Below are 15,508 nucleotides of genomic sequence, written 5' to 3' on the forward strand. Positions count from 1 at the left end.
AAACCGCTGAGCTCCCCGCCCCCCACCAAAAAGGCTCTTAAACTCAGATAACACTTTCATTAATACGCAGATAAGCAGGATTACAGGTGGGTTTCTGGACTGGCAACTGCTAGGACTCCAGTAAAATAAAACCCCATTATCAGATAAGAAACTAATTTTACCTTCCATATAACCCTTAACAGACCAGTCTAGACACATGGGATATACCTAAGTCACTCCTAGATTGGGAGGAATCCAGACACTCGGCATAATGGCAGCAGCATCCAGAGCATGCACATCCAGATGATAATGCCTGAAAAAGGAATGCAAAGACCACCACGTAGCAGCTCTACAGATCTCTTGTGACATTACAAAATTACATTCTGCCCACGAGGTCTCCTGGACCATAATGGAGTGAGCTTGAAGACTTTCTGGCATCTCAAACTCTTGCAAATGTACACAGATGCAATGACAAGAATGGTCAACTCCAGTCTTCGCGAGCCACAAACCGGCCTAGTTTGGATATCCACAATGAATATGCATGAGATAGATTTGCATGCCCTGCCTCCATTGTATGTAAATCTATCTCATGCATATTCACTGTGGATATCCTCAAAACCAGACTTGTTTGTGGCTCTTGAGGACCGGAGTTGGCTCGCCCCTGCACTATGGTTTCCTTAATCCATGGCCTTAGAAGCCATTTGACCTTTCGTATGCTCACTAAATCAGTACAAAGAAATGATCGGACAAGTGTAAATGATTGGTCATCTTTAATAACAGCGTTCTACGAACATCCAGAAAAGGGAGCTCTTTTGACTCACTCCCAGAACATTCTGACTGAAGACAGACAGTTCCACTGACTGCTCCAAATGAAAAGCAGAGATCACTTTCAGCAAAAAGATGGTATATGTGAACAGAAACACCCTCCAAAGTGACCCGTAAAAAAGAATCCCTCCAGGGCAAGGCCTGCAGCTCTGAAACATGCCTTGCTGAACAAACTGCTGTGAGAAACACCACTTTCAAGTAAGATCTTTCAACTACACCTTCTTGAGGGGCTCGGAGTGCTTTTAAGACCACATTAAGATTCTCAGAGGGCACCTGTCCCCAAACTGGAGGATGTGATGTCTCAAGAGAAAACGAAACATCACAATGAGATGCCAAGGAACCACCCCAAATTTTACCTTGGAAGCAAGATAAAGCCGCTACATGCAATTTGAGAGAATTCAGGGCTAGATCCCTTTGCAACTCCTTCTGCAAGAAGGAAAGAATGTCTGAAATTTATGCTTGCAATAGTACTAGCTCCACATTCTTACATCAACCCTCAAAGACTCGCCACACCCTAACATATGCTAAGGAAGTGCAACACTTCCAAGCATGAAACAGTCACAATCAACTCTTCCCTTACTCCTCCAACCTTCTCTCAAAAGTCAGGCCACGAAACAGATGCGAACCTGCTGTTCATAAACTACTGATGAAACAACTCCCTCATGGGATCAAAGCTGCACCCTGAGCCATACCAGATCTGCAAACCATGCTCTCCTGGGCCATTTAGGAGCCATGAGAACCACCAACCCTTGGTGTTTCTTAATCTTTTGTATCACCTAACCTACCAACGGCCAAGGAGGGAACACAAAGCAAAACCCCTTGCAGCCACTCCTGAGACAGAGCATCGAGACCTGATGATCCTGGATCCCATCTCCTACTGAAAAACTGCGCACAACTGGAATTCTGAGCTGTCACCATCAAATCCATCTGAGGAACCCTCCATCAGAATGAATTAAGGTGCACTGAAAGCTCCCACTCTCCTGTTCCAAGATGTACCCGATTTAAAAATTCACCTGAACATTCTGCACTCCAACAATAGGCACTGCTGAGATTGCCAAAAAGTGAGTCTCTGCCCATCGGAACAGCCGCTTCACCTCTGCAGATATCACCACATTTCTTGTTTCCCCCCAGTTTATATATGCTACTGCTGTTGCATTGTCCGAGAAAATTCTCACCACCTTCCCTCGTACTAGCAGTAGAAGATTCCAGCAAGACTCTCCTGATCGCTTGTCTCTAGATGACAGATGGGCCACAGTCTCTCCAATGAATTCCAGAGACCCTGTGCTGTCTGCTCCTGGCAATGGGCTCCCCAAATACTAAGACTTGCATCTGTTGTAATTACAGTCTCTTCCAGAATGTTCAGCTCCATACTACTAGATAAACTGCTCATTTGAGAGCCACCAGGTCGGACTATGTGTGTTTTTTAAATAGAGGAATAAGCAGAACTCGTAATCCTGAGACTGAAGATGCCAACGAGAAAGAAAAGCCTACTGTAATGGACGCACGTGAGTTGCTGCCCACGGAACCAAATCCATAGTGGACACCACTGAACCCAGAACCTGAATAAAATCTCATGCCCCCAGGCTCTGGCAACCAAAAACACTAGCACACTTGAGATTGAAGTCTGTCCATTCTGTCTGTTATAAGAAACACCTTCCCCCTTCAGAGTATTGAAACTGGCTCCCCAGACATTCCAGGACCTGAAAGAGCTGGAGCTTGTTTTTGGGAACATCGATCACCCAACCCAGACTCTGCAATAGCTGGATAACCCTGGAGGTAACTAAGCAACTTTCACCTTCTGACCTTGCTCAAATCAACCAGTCATCGGGATCTGGATAGACCGACACTCCTTCCTTACAAAGTGCTGCCATTACCACTACCATCACTTTGGAAAAGGCTCTGGGGGTTATCCTGAGTCCAAAAGAAGAGCCTGAAATTGAAAATGTTTCCCCAGGACACAAACCGGAGGATGCATCTTTTCCAACAGGCTTACAGTGATTAGGACGTCTTCTAATCTGTTTTTACAACTATTTCTTCCTCTTTTTATGTTTTGCGCTGATTTATTTTATTATGAATGTTTTATCATGAGCTGCCCAGAACTGTGTATGGCTGGCTTATAAATATGGTAAATAAATAAATGGTTCTTTTGTATTGAAATATGAACAACATGCCTCAGAAAGATCTAGGGACTTAAACTCTCCTTTGCGGACTGCCATAATCATCGACTGGAGGGCTTCTATATGAAAATGAGGAATGCTCTATGCCACGTTCACCTTTTTTCAGATCCAGGATAGGCTTGAATGCATCTTCTTTCTTTGGCACCACAAAGCAAATGGAATAGCGACCCTGACCCCATTCTTTCCTTGGCACTGGTGAAACTGCTGCCAACTGAAAATGACAATCCAGGTTGTCCCACTTTACGGCTTTCTTCCTTGCCAAGGAAGGCAAGTGTCCAACACCGGGTGAGCAAAATCTAAAGCATAACCATCTCTTATTACGGACAGAACCCACTGATCTATCATAATGTAGATCCACTCTTCATAAAATTGGGTCAACTCTTCCCTTATTTTCAGACACAAAGTATGGATCCCTTGATTTTAATTGTGAGGACTTACCCCCTCCCCCCCTCGAGCGTACATTTGGCCCAAATGAAAGGACTGTGACCTGCCTCCCACTTGCTTCTGAGAATAAGAGGAAGTTGTAACCTCCCTGGATGATAGCATCATATGTTCTTAAACCTCAATCTGGTAGGAAGTCCTTTTTAAGAAGCCTTGGTTTATCCTCAGGAAGCTTAATGGCCTTCGGATAGCCTTATTGCTTCACCAGGTTCTCTAAATCTTCCCCAATTAGAAGCATGCAAATGGAAAATGAAATTTAATGTGGACAAGTGCAAATGGGATGCACTTAGGGAAGAGTAACCCAAATTATAGCTACATAATGCAAGGTTCCACATTAGGAGACACCATTCAGGAAAAGGATCTTGGCGTCATTGTTCTTTCCTCTTTTTATTTATTTACTTCCTTAACGGTACAGGTGTCCAAAAAAACCCAAAAAACTAGCAACAGCCCAGAAAGAAAGGAAAATTGGTTCATATCTGCTAAAATTTGTTCCAGTAGTACCACAGATCAGTCCAGACTCCTGGGTTTTGCCATCCTTCCAGCAGATTGAGGCAGAGAAAGTTTCTCAGGCACCACCTTATAACCCGGTGTGCCACCTGCAACGCCTCAGAATTTATCAGGACCCAAGCAGAAATATAAGGTGAAAAAAATTGAAGAACTCAAACATCTATCCCCAGAACGAGCAGAGAACATTCGCCAATAAATTTTGAAAATCCCCCTCCCCCCCCCTTTTTTTTTTTTTTTTTAATTAAGAAGATTATAGAGAAACTTATGCCATTCTTCAGTAAAGCAAAAAGATACAGATCGAGCAGACTCTCCAGAAGAAAATTTCCCCTCACTCACTGGGTAGGACTCTGGACAGATCCGTGGTACTACAGGAACGAAAATTAGCAGGTAAGAACCAAATTTCCTTTCCCTGTTTGTACCCAGATCAGTCCAGACTCCTGGGATGTACTAAAGCTTCCCTACCCGGGGTGGGACTACAAGAATCCCACTCGAAGGACACATCCACTAAATCTGTCGACATCCGGTGCCTGGATGTCCAAATGGTAGTGTCTGGCAAAGGCAACCAAAATGATAAAGGGGATGGAACAGCTCCCCTATGAGGAAAGACTAAAGAGGTTAGAGCTGTTGAGCTTAGAGATGAGACAGCTGAGGGGGTATATGATAGAGGTCTTTAAAATCATGAGAGGTCTAGAATGGGTAAATGTGAGTCAGTTATTTACTCTTTCGGATAGTAGAAAGACTAGGGGGCACTCCATGAAGTTAGCATGTAGCACATTTAAAACCAATTGGAGAAAATTCTTTTTCACTCAATGCACAATTCAACTCTGGAATTTGTTACCAGGGAAGTGGTTAGTGCAGCTATTGTAGCTGAGTTTAAAAAAGGTTTGGATAAGTTCTTGGAAGAGAAGTCCATTACCTGCTATTAATCAAGTTGACTTAGAAAATAGCCACTGCTATTACTAGCCTCAGTAGCATGGGATATACTTAGTTTTTGGGTACTTGCCAGGTTCCTGTAGCCTGGATTGGCCACTGTTGGAAACAGGATGCTGGGTTTGATGGACCCTTAGTCTGACCCAGTATGGCAATTTCTTATGTTTGCAACGACTTTCAAGTAGCCACCCTGCAAACCTCCTGTGGTTGCTTTTGTCTAGCATTTTGGCTTTTGAAAGACAACAATTAAGAAAGAAAGGTCATAAAGAGGAAGTTATTTCTACTATGCTACAGGCTCATAAGACCTCTACTTCGCTGGCGTATGTCCGGGTATGGAGAGTCTTCGAGTCTTAGTGTATGGAGCAGGGTGTTCATCCTCGCCAAGCATCGGTGTCAGAGATTCTGACTTTTTTGCAGAAAAGCCTTGTGAAAGGTTTGTCTTTTAGTTCCCTGAGAGTTCAGGTGTCGGCCCTGGGCTCAAAAATTTTCTTAAGGTGCACCTCGAGCTTCCTATCCTGAAGATCCTTCAGAGCCACTGCTCCCGCTACCTGTATGGTGGTTCTTTTAGTAACCGCCGATGCAGACGTATCCACCTTAGTTACCTTCAACACCTCCAGAGTCTCCTCAAGCAAGGGATAAAGTTTATCCATAACTGTCCTGACCTTAAGCTCTGTCTCAGGAGTATCCTACTCCCTGACCATCAGCTGTTTAACCATGCTGTGGAAGGGGAAAGTCTTAGCCATATATCACAAGCCTGCCATGACCGGATCTACCGGCTCATCCAACAGATCCACGATACCTAACTCCTCTAAGTCATGCAGTATCAAAGGAACCAACTCTTCCTGTTGAAATAAATGAACCACCTTCGGATCGTCCACCTCCACAGAAGGAATCTTCCCGGGCTCCTCCTCCTGATCCAGACTATCTCTATGAGGAGGGACGCCAGGAGAACCATCCCCCATCGACATCCCCTGGTCATACTCCTCCAAGGAAAGGTCCTCCATGCCACGCCATAGCACTGGACCCTGCACTCTCTGGACTCTCGTGGCCCCTGGTGCCCTCGACCGCCTAGGCACTTTCTTAGGTGGCCCTTCACTCTGTGTACATCCAGCAGAAGCCCTCTTCTTGTGCTGCTGGCCAAACATGCCTGTTGCAAAAAAGCACAAAATCAGAGGAAAAATGAACAGGGCCATCCAAATCCCCTTCCAGGGGATCAGGCTCCTCCCCAGACTGATCTCCCAAGGCCCCCCCCCCCCCCCCGGGCCTCAAATCGGCAGGAGACAACGCTGGCGGGAGATTCCCCCCCCCCCCCCCCCCCTCTGTTGTCTCTGCAGCAGCTTTATAAGTTTTCAAAAATAGCTGTCATTCCTGCGCTGAGAGGGAACGGATTGCCTCCTCCTCCTAAGCAGCTAGCACCCGACTAGGGCTGCGCAACTTCGATAGAGCTGCTGCGGTTTCCCGCGAAGAACCCTCCCACCCCAGGGGAAAATGCGGGAACAATGGTCTGCCTTCGAAACACTCAGGAGCTGCTCTCCACAAAGCGAGCAGCGGGCTTGTGTGGGTCTTAGCTCAGGCTGACTGAGAACACGCGGCAGGCACCAGCTTGGAGCAGGAATGGGAGCAGTGAGCCACAAGCAAACTAAGAAACTTACAAAAAACCAACGCACATTCCTCTGCTCCTACCAAAGGATTCAGAATGCAAGCCAACACGCTTCCACTCCTATCATCTACAAAGTCTTTTCCTCTTACCCCTTCTACCAGGGGGGGATGGTCCCACCAGGACTTAACAACCCCCTGGGAGGATAAAACCAGCTTCCCCTATCTTTTTCCTCTTCTCTATTTTTTTTGTCTTGGGTTCAGAACCGCAGGTTTTGCACCACCTCCATCTGCTGGAGACAGAGAAATATTGAGGAGTTGCAGGTGGCACACCGGGTTAATAGGCGGTGCCTGAGAAATTTTCTCTGTCGCCATCTGCTGAAAGGGAGGCAAAACCCAGGAGTCTGGACTGATCTGGGTACGTACAGGGAACAAACAGTTACTCTCCTTGTTAAGTCTTCATCCAGAGGTCCCAGGGCCAGGGCACAAGGAGTGAGGACAAGAGGGAACCAGCACCACTGGTTTCACACCTCCTCCAGTACAAGGGTTCAGCCAGAAAAAAGGGTTACAGATTCCCCTGCTTGCCTTTTTTCTCACATTCAGAGGATGGGGACAGGGGGGGGGGGGGTCACCTCCAACACGCCACCCCTCAGAGTCTGTCCACCAAAACTGATGGCACCTATACTATCTGTTTAAGGCAGAGAAATACTGAAAGGCTGCAGGTAGTACAGTTTCTGTTAAGGCTGTTTCCAGCAATGCTTTCATTCTCCGTCTCCATCTGCTGGTAAGGGGGGGAAACCCATGTGTCTGGACTGCTTAGCTAAGGACAAAAAGGAATGAAGCTTTCAGCCTGCTTTCTATATAGAAAGATCATTTTGTGTCTTGACCCTCTTCCCCAAAACATTTTGAACTTCATCCAATTTTATTCAAATTTGTGCCATAGATAGTACAACACCCAGCAGCTTTCAGCTCACACTTTTCATGTGCCCTCAACGCACCTAGTTGCACACAGAAACCTCTTTTCTTTCCTATAGGGAAACAGGTCGGTTCAGTTCAGTTGAAATTGCAGGGAGAACAGAACACACTATGATGTTAAGCATTTTTAAAGCATTACTGCCATTGGAAATTAAGAAACGGGGTTTGCTCTGGTTACTATGAAATCTTGTCAGAGAGTCTGGATCATGCCATGGTTCAATAAGCAGCTGAAGGAAAAGAAATGCATAGTGCGTGTTGCTGAGCACTGGTGGCATGAGGCTAACGTAGCAGTTGATTCAGCTAACTACATGTTATGTCTTAACCATTACATTAGCTAACAAATTTCTATTCAACAAAGATTCAGGATGCAGTGAATTCTCCTAGACTTGTTCCATATCATGCAACAACTAACTCAGTCCTCTGTACAACCTATCATCCTCCATAATAATTGATTGGTGGATGAATGTGAGCAATTGGCCAAATTTTTCTCTGAATGGTACAGTTTTAGATTGGATAGCCTCTTTTGCTACAGTGCAAGTAGCAGATAAAGATATTGACTGGGAAAAGATATCAACTGGAGCTCCTCAAGGATTTTGCCTTTCTCCGTTATTTTTAACATCTTAATGCCATTGGCGAATCTGTTTGTAGAATTAGGAGTGATGGCCTATATGTTTGCGGACAATATTCAGTTCTGGGTACCACTAAATGACATTTGAGAAGTTATTAAGCATTTGAATATTTGTCTAGTAAAAATTGCATAGTGGATGATTTTGAGTAAGTTAGTATTGAAAAAGAAGACGGACGTGTTAGGAGTGGGGAGCTTATTTGAACAAATACAGGGAGTGCAAGATCAAGTGGTATTAGATGGTTGTCCACTTCTCTCTAAGAAAATGAGAAGTCTGGGGTGGATTTAGATTCCACATTTTTGATTGGCGTTTATGGGCAACAAGTATTGAGGTGAGCATATTTACAAATGAGAACAGCTTGCCAAATAAAATCACTTTCATATTTTTCAGCATTGCGAACAGTGGTATCAGCTATATTTTTTAATTCATTACTGTAATGTATTATCATTGGGAATATCAAAGGGAATGATCAAGAAAATGCATGTTTTCCTGCCTGACATATATGGAAAGAGCAGATATGAAAGTGCTAGATGTTTACTTATATCACTGCACTGGCTGCCAGTAGCTGAGAACATATCAATTTAAGTTATCAGTAATGACATTTAATTGAATACATGATGGTTGTCCAAAATACTTAGATGATAAATTAAAATGTTATGTTCCAAAGTGATTGCTTATATCTTCCCAGGGCCATCAATTGGAATTGTCACATTCTGTTAAAAACCAGCAGATTGCAAAAATGATTTTTTCAATGACAACACTGGATTTCTGGAATAAGTTGCCTATTCAAATCAAAGCTGAATCAAACCATCAGAAATTTTGTAAATTAGTAAAAGCCAATTTATTTCTAGAAGGTGGAGGGATGAGTCATGAGGGCAAGGAAGTCTGATAATGACTTCTCTACATTAATGGTGGGGTGGAAGGGAAATAGAACCAAAAGGTTACTAAGGGCCAAGAGTAACAGATAAGTATGAGAAAAAAAAAAAAAGTGCGAAACCTTGCTGGGCAGACTGGATGGGCCGTTTGGTCTTCTTCTGCCGTCATTTCTATGTTTCTATATTTCTATAATGGTGATAGAGTTTGAGTGATACAATTGGATATGGAGGGGTCATATGACGATGTTTTACTATTTTATTTTAAATGTGTATGTTAATTTGTAAACCACTTTGGTGGCCCAGGCCGATTCAAGGGGTATAGAAATTTTTAAAATAAGTAAATTGGTTAGTACCTATAGTCACTGACTGACTGACTGCTTTTCTTTAAGGAAAAGGTCTCTAAATGTTTAATGATGTACTTGCTACACAGAAATTCATAAACCAAATGTTATCATAACCATGTGTAAATGGGTCTATCAAAGAAGGAAACTAGGCATGTTCTGCTAATTTTATTTTAAAACTGCCCTCTTCTGGATGCTCCTTGGATCCACCTTCACTTTTTTTTGAAAGAAAAGCGAAGCCCCCATCGAATAGACACACATCAAAAAATGCTGTCCTGTTCATCTCAGATTACGAGAACTTTATTAACAGTGAAATTTCAAAAGTATTATACTCACTTTCCTGATTTTGCCTGTAGTGAAATTCCAGACTTCAATGAATCCATCCACTGAGCCAGTGACCAGATACTGGCCATCAGGAGAAAACCGAGCACATTCCACATGTGACTTCTGGCCAAACTGTTGTGCATTTGAAAAACATGAAAGTCAAGGCTACATTTATGGAACCTTACATATTGTTCAGCTTTTGTACCACAGGAGGTAAACTTCTATCAAATGATTTTCTGGTTATTGGGCCATAAATACTAAAAAAAAAATAAATCTGCAGAAATTACAGCCTACAAAATTCAGCCATTCCACAGTAGTCAGACACTCCCCTCCTATCTCAGACAAAAAAAACACAGGGACTAGTCATTTCTCAATTATTGGAGAAATTACTTACCTGATAATTTCATTTTCCTTAGTGTAGACAGATGGACTCAGAACCAATGGGTATAGTGTGCTCCTGATAGCAGTTGGAGACTGAGATTTCAATCTGACGTCAGCACTACATATACCCGTGCATGAGGCTCCGTTCCTCAGTTTTCTCCTTGAAAAACAATTATGGATATATCTGTGTTTGGATAATTTTGATTAATTTGGTTAACTTGATTGACTTGCAACTTGATTACTCGGATTGGATGATGAGGTTTCTAGCTGGAGACCGCTAGGGCATTCAACTGAGAAGCGCCGACACCTGGTACTATGGGTGTCTGAAGGAGAAATAAGGGTTGGCTTACCCATGCTTGTGTTGCACTCGGGGGTGGGGGGTGGGGGTGGGGGAGGTTCCCCCGGAGATTCTTGATTGCGAGGCAGCCATGGGTGGGATGCTGAGTCCATCTGTCTACACTAAGGAAAATGAAATTATCAGGTAAGTAATTTCTCCATTTCCTAGCGTGTAGCAGATGGACTCAGGGACCAATGGGATGTACAAAAGCTACTCCCGAACCGGGCGAGAGGCTTCCCGTGACCCGTTTAGTACTGCCTTTGCGAATGTTGTGTCCTCCTTGGCCTGAATATCCGCGATAGAATCTTGAGAATGTGTGGATGGAGGACCATGTTGCCGCCCTATAGATCTCTGCGGGTGACAGCATCTTGGTTTCTGCCCAGGACGCTGCCTGGGCCCTTGTGGAATGGGCCTTAACTTGTAGGGCAGGGGCTTGCCTGCCTCTACGTAGGCCGCCTTGATTACTTCTTTGATCCAACGGGTGATGGTTGCCCGCAAGGCCGTTTCCCCTTGCATCTTCCCGCTGTGAAGAACGAACAGATGGTCCGTCTTTCGTACAGGCTCCGATCTTTCCAGGTGTCGTACTAGGAGACTGCAGACGTTCAGGTGGCGAAGAAGGCGTGAGTCTTCTGAGTCCTTATGCTCAACTGGAGATGGCAGCGAGATGATTTGGTTTAAATGGAAGTGAGAAACCACTTTGGCAGGAAGGAGGGTACAGTGCGCAGCTGTATGGATCTCGGCGTGAATCTGAGGAACGCCTCCCGCCACGATAGTGCTTGACGTTCAGAGATTCGACGGGCTGAGCAAATTACCACAAGGAATGCAGTCTTCAAGGTGAGGAGCCATAGGGACAGACTGCGAGTTGGTCTGAACGAGGCTCCTGCTAGGGAGTCTAACACCAGATTGAGATTCCATAGGGGTATCGGCCACTTTAGAGATGGTCGAATGTACTTGACCCTTTTTAAGAAGTGGGAGATGTCTGCGTGGGCCGCTAGGCTGTTGCCGTCCACCCTGGGTTTGAAGCTGGCCAGGGCGGCCAGTTGTACCTTGATGTAGTTGAGAGACAACCCTTTGTTCACGCCGACCTGCAGAAATTCCAGGATCATGGGGATTTTGACTGTCCGTGGAAGGATGTCGATGTCGTGGTCCTCGCACCAGGCTTCGAATATTCTCCATACTCATATGTGTGTTAAGGAGGTGGAGAACTTGCGCACTCGGAGCAGTGTGTCAATCACTGGTCCTGAGTATCCACTCTTTTTCAGGCGAGACCTCTCAACGTCCAGACCGTAAGCGAGAATCTTGTTGGGTCTTCGTGGAGGTTCGGTCCTTGCTGGAGTAGATCCCTGTGTGGAGGTAGGCATAGAGGGTTTCCCGCCAGAAGTCTTCGCATATCTGCGTACAACGGCCTTCTTGGCCACTCTGGAGCCACTAGAAGTATCAGCCCTCTGTGGTGTTCTATCTTGCGGATGATTCCGCCTAGTAGTGGCCATGGAGGGAAGGTGTTTAGTAGATCCTCCTGAGGCCAGGTCTGGACGAGGGCGTCAATTCCCTGGGACATCGGTTCCCGTCTTCAGCTGAAGAGCTTGGGAACCAGGGCATTGGACCCGGTTGCCAGAAGGTCCATGGCTGGTGTTCCCCAGTGGTTTACTATCTGCTGGAAGGCTGATGTCGACAGTGTCCATTCCCCTGGATCCAGACTCTCTCTGCTGAGGTAGTCTGCAGTGACGTTGTCTTTTCCCGCGATGTGGGCAGCTGATATCACTTGTAGGTTTGATTCTGCACACGTCATTAGGTGTTCTAATTCCAGGGACACCTGCTGGTTCCTGGTTCCCCCCTGGCAGTTGATGTGGGCCACAGTTGTGGCGTTGTCCGACATGACTGACTGATTTGCCCCGGAGTCTGTGGCTGAACCGTAGGCAGGCTAATCTGACTGCTCGGGCTTTCAGGCGGTTTATGTTCCATTGCCCTTGAGCCGTTCGCTCCTGGCAGTGGGCTCCCCATCCCCGCAGGCTTGCGTCCGTGGTGAGCAAGGTCCATTCCGGTGGGGATAGGATTGTTCCCTCACTCAGGTGGTCTTCTTGTAGCCACCATTGTAGTTGGTTCTGAACTTTCGCTGGTAGCTGGAAGGGGCGGGATAGTTTTGAGACATCGGGTTCCATCAAGACAGTAGGGAGCGTTGTAGGGGCCGCATGTGGGCCCTTGCCCACGGGACGACTTCTATGGTTTATGCCATGAGTCCGAGGTCTTGGAGATAGTCCCATGCAGAGGGGAGAGTGAAATTCAACAATGCTCGTAGTTGTTCCATCAATCTCCTTTTCCTTGTAGGGGAAGGGTGACTTTGTTCCCTTTGGTGTCGAACCGGACTCCCAGGTATTCCAGGCATTGGGAGTGCAGCAAGTGGCTCTTGGGTGTGTTGATGACCCACCCGAGGTTCTGCAGTAGTTCTTTGACTCTGATGGTTGCCTGCTGGCTTTCCTCTGGCGATTTCGCTCTGATCAGTCAATCGTCCAGGTATATATGCATGAGGATTCCCTCTTTCCTCAGGCTGCCGCCACTACCACCATGATCTTGGTGAACATTCGGGGAGCGATTGATGGTTGAGGTCCAGTATGGGCCGAAATGTTCCCTCTTTCTTGGGCACGATGAAGTAGATGGAATAGTGCCCCGAATTTTGTTGGTGCAGAGGCACCTGTGTTATTGCCTTTAGGACAAGTAGTTTTGATAGTGTGGTTTCCGCTGCCTTCCTCTTGGAAGAGTCGTGGCACGGAGAAATCACAAACTTGTCCAGAGGGATGCTGCGGAATTCCAGGTAGTATCTCTCTCGGATGATGGATAGAACCCAATTGTCCGACGTTATCTCGATCCATCTTTGGTAAAAAAGGGCAAGCCTGCCCCCTATGATCTCTTCCTGTAGATGGTTCTGCTGATTCTCATTGTGTGCTGCGGCTGGGGCCTGGTCCTGAGCCGGCTCCTCTTTTGTTGTGTCTGTTCCGAAAGGACTGCTCCTTGCTGGCGGGGCGAGAGGCTTGGTAAGTGTTTTTGTATGGTCTATAATGCTGGGATCCTCTGCTCTTGGGTGCCCGGGGAGAGGGGCGTTGGTATCTCTTGTTACTGTCCTCCGGTAGACGGGGGTACTGGAGACTCGCCCCATTTGTCGGCTAGTTTGTCCAGGTCGCTTCCGAAAAGGAGTGATCCTCTAAAGGGCATTCTCGTGAGCCTAGTCTTAGAGGACATGTCAGCTGACCAGCTTCGGAGCCAGAGCTGTCTTCTGGCTGCCACCATGGACGAGAGGCTCCTGGCTGAGGTGCGCACCAGGTGTGAGGTTGCATCTGTGAGGAATGATATTGCCCGGTCTAATGCCTCGATTGGCGCAGTTGCGACCCTGGCCATCATCAGGCAGGCGCGTGGTACCACGGCACAGCAAGCAGTGATCTGTAGGGTCATAGCTGATACATCGTAAGACTGCTTGAGGATGGATTTCTGCCGTCTGTCATTGGCATCCTTGAGGGAATCTCCACCCTCTACTGGTATGGTGGTGCACTTTGTGGTGGCGCAGACCAAGGCGTTGACCTTTGGAAACCTCAGGAGTTCCTTCGTCGCGGGGTCCAAGGGGTAGAGAGCTTCTATGGTTCAACCCCCCTTGAAGGTGGCCTCTGGGGCATCCCATTCCAGGTTGATCAGTTGTCGTATGGCCTGTAGCGTAGGGAAATGGCTTGAGGTTTGGCGGAGCCCGGTCAGGAAGGGGCTCGCCTTGGACTCTGCAGTGTTGCATGTGTCCGGAATGGCCAATGCCTTCAGACTCCTGGCTACGAGATCTGGTAATTCGTCTTTTGGGAAGAAGCGCATCATGGTTCGATGCGGTTCCGTTCCTGGAGGGAGTTTCCTTTCTTCTAGGGGTTCTGGTTCCTGTGTCCCCTGAGGGGAGGTATTTGTCCAGGGGCGGCTCATCTGGTGGAGGCCGGGAGGGCCCTGGGCCACTGGCGGTCCTGTCTGTGCGTGGATGTAGGATTGTACTTCCGCGAAGAATCCCGCCCAAGTGAAGTTGCCTGAGACCGCATTGGGTCCGGTGGTGCTCCCCGAGGGCCTCCATTGAGGGGGGCAAAGTCGGGAATAGAGAGGTCCGGGATAGTCTTGCTGGTAGATCCGGAGTCCTCTACAGGCAGAGGGGGGTCCTTGTCTCGGCTTCCCCCGAGCTTCTTCGCACAACAGGCACATGGTGGAGGTCACCTCGGGCTGTGCCGCTCTCAGGTGGCATGCCGGGCAGAGGACTGGGCCTTTAGCTGTCTTGGACAGCGGTGCCATGATTTGCGGGTGTATGTTGTACAGATGCGCGTGCCGAGAGGCCAGAATATGCGTTCTGGGAGCGCCTAAGTTGTGCGCCTAGGAACGGAAGATGCGTGCGTGGCTGTGCGCACAGGCCTAGTTGTGCGCTGAGTCCCCTTTGTGAGTGTCGCTGTGCGCCCGGTGTATATGCGCGTGGCGCTGTGCGCACAAGTCTTTTATGCGCCCGGCTCAGTTGTGTGGACAAGCGGCGACTAAGGGGGGAAATGTCGCCGGCGACCACGCGGGCAAGATGGTGTGTCCCCCCCCTCCCGGAGTGTCTCCACGTGGTAGGACCCTCGAGCTGGATCAGGGTCTAGCCCTGATGGGGCTGCTCAACCAGATTAGACAGACGCCGGAGGGACGATTTGTGCGGTTAATCGAGCCTCGGAGACCAGAGACTTAGAGAAAAGTTTTCTACCTTACCTTGTCTCGGCGTTTCCCGGTCTCTTGTCGGGTGGTCTCCGGCTGTGGGGGGAAGAGGGGAATACCTTCACCGCTGTGCTCGGTCTTGCACCCGCTGCCTCTCAGCCGCTCCCTTTTCAGGAGGCTAAGTCCACGCCAGGTTGGCAACCGGACCAAGGCTGCCTCTCAGCCGCTCCCTTCACCGGGGGCTAAGTCCACGCTGGGACCGAGGCTTACCTCTGAAGGATCTCGGAAATCACCTCAGGAATTCTCGACTGAGGGAGGGACCCTTAGGTATTACCACAGGAGAACGGGGCTCGTCTGTAGGTAAGATTCTTTCTTTCTTTCTTCTTTGAATTTAGAGTTTGGTTTTCTAACGCTGTGCAAGCGTGTGTGAAGTCCCGAACTGCTATGGAAACGGAAAAAACTGAGGAACAGAGCCTCGTGCATGGGTATATGTAGTGCTGAC

General features: G+C 47.4%; 1 protein-coding gene across 2 annotated transcripts in view; it reads right to left on the reverse strand.

The window, feature by feature from the left end:
* SMU1 (SMU1 DNA replication regulator and spliceosomal factor) overlaps positions 1-15,508 on the reverse strand; it is a 133,162-nt gene that overhangs the window by 54,473 nt on the left and 63,181 nt on the right. For both annotated transcript variants that reach the window (XM_029604061.1, XM_029604066.1), the window contains one exon: positions 9,609-9,728. In XM_029604061.1, the coding sequence (XP_029459921.1) occupies positions 9,609-9,728 (120 nt within the window). The remainder of the gene's footprint in view (positions 1-9,608; positions 9,729-15,508) is intronic.

Source organism: Rhinatrema bivittatum, chromosome 1, assembly GCF_901001135.1.
Source record: "Rhinatrema bivittatum chromosome 1, aRhiBiv1.1, whole genome shotgun sequence".
Lineage (NCBI taxonomy): Eukaryota > Metazoa > Chordata > Amphibia > Gymnophiona > Rhinatrematidae > Rhinatrema > Rhinatrema bivittatum.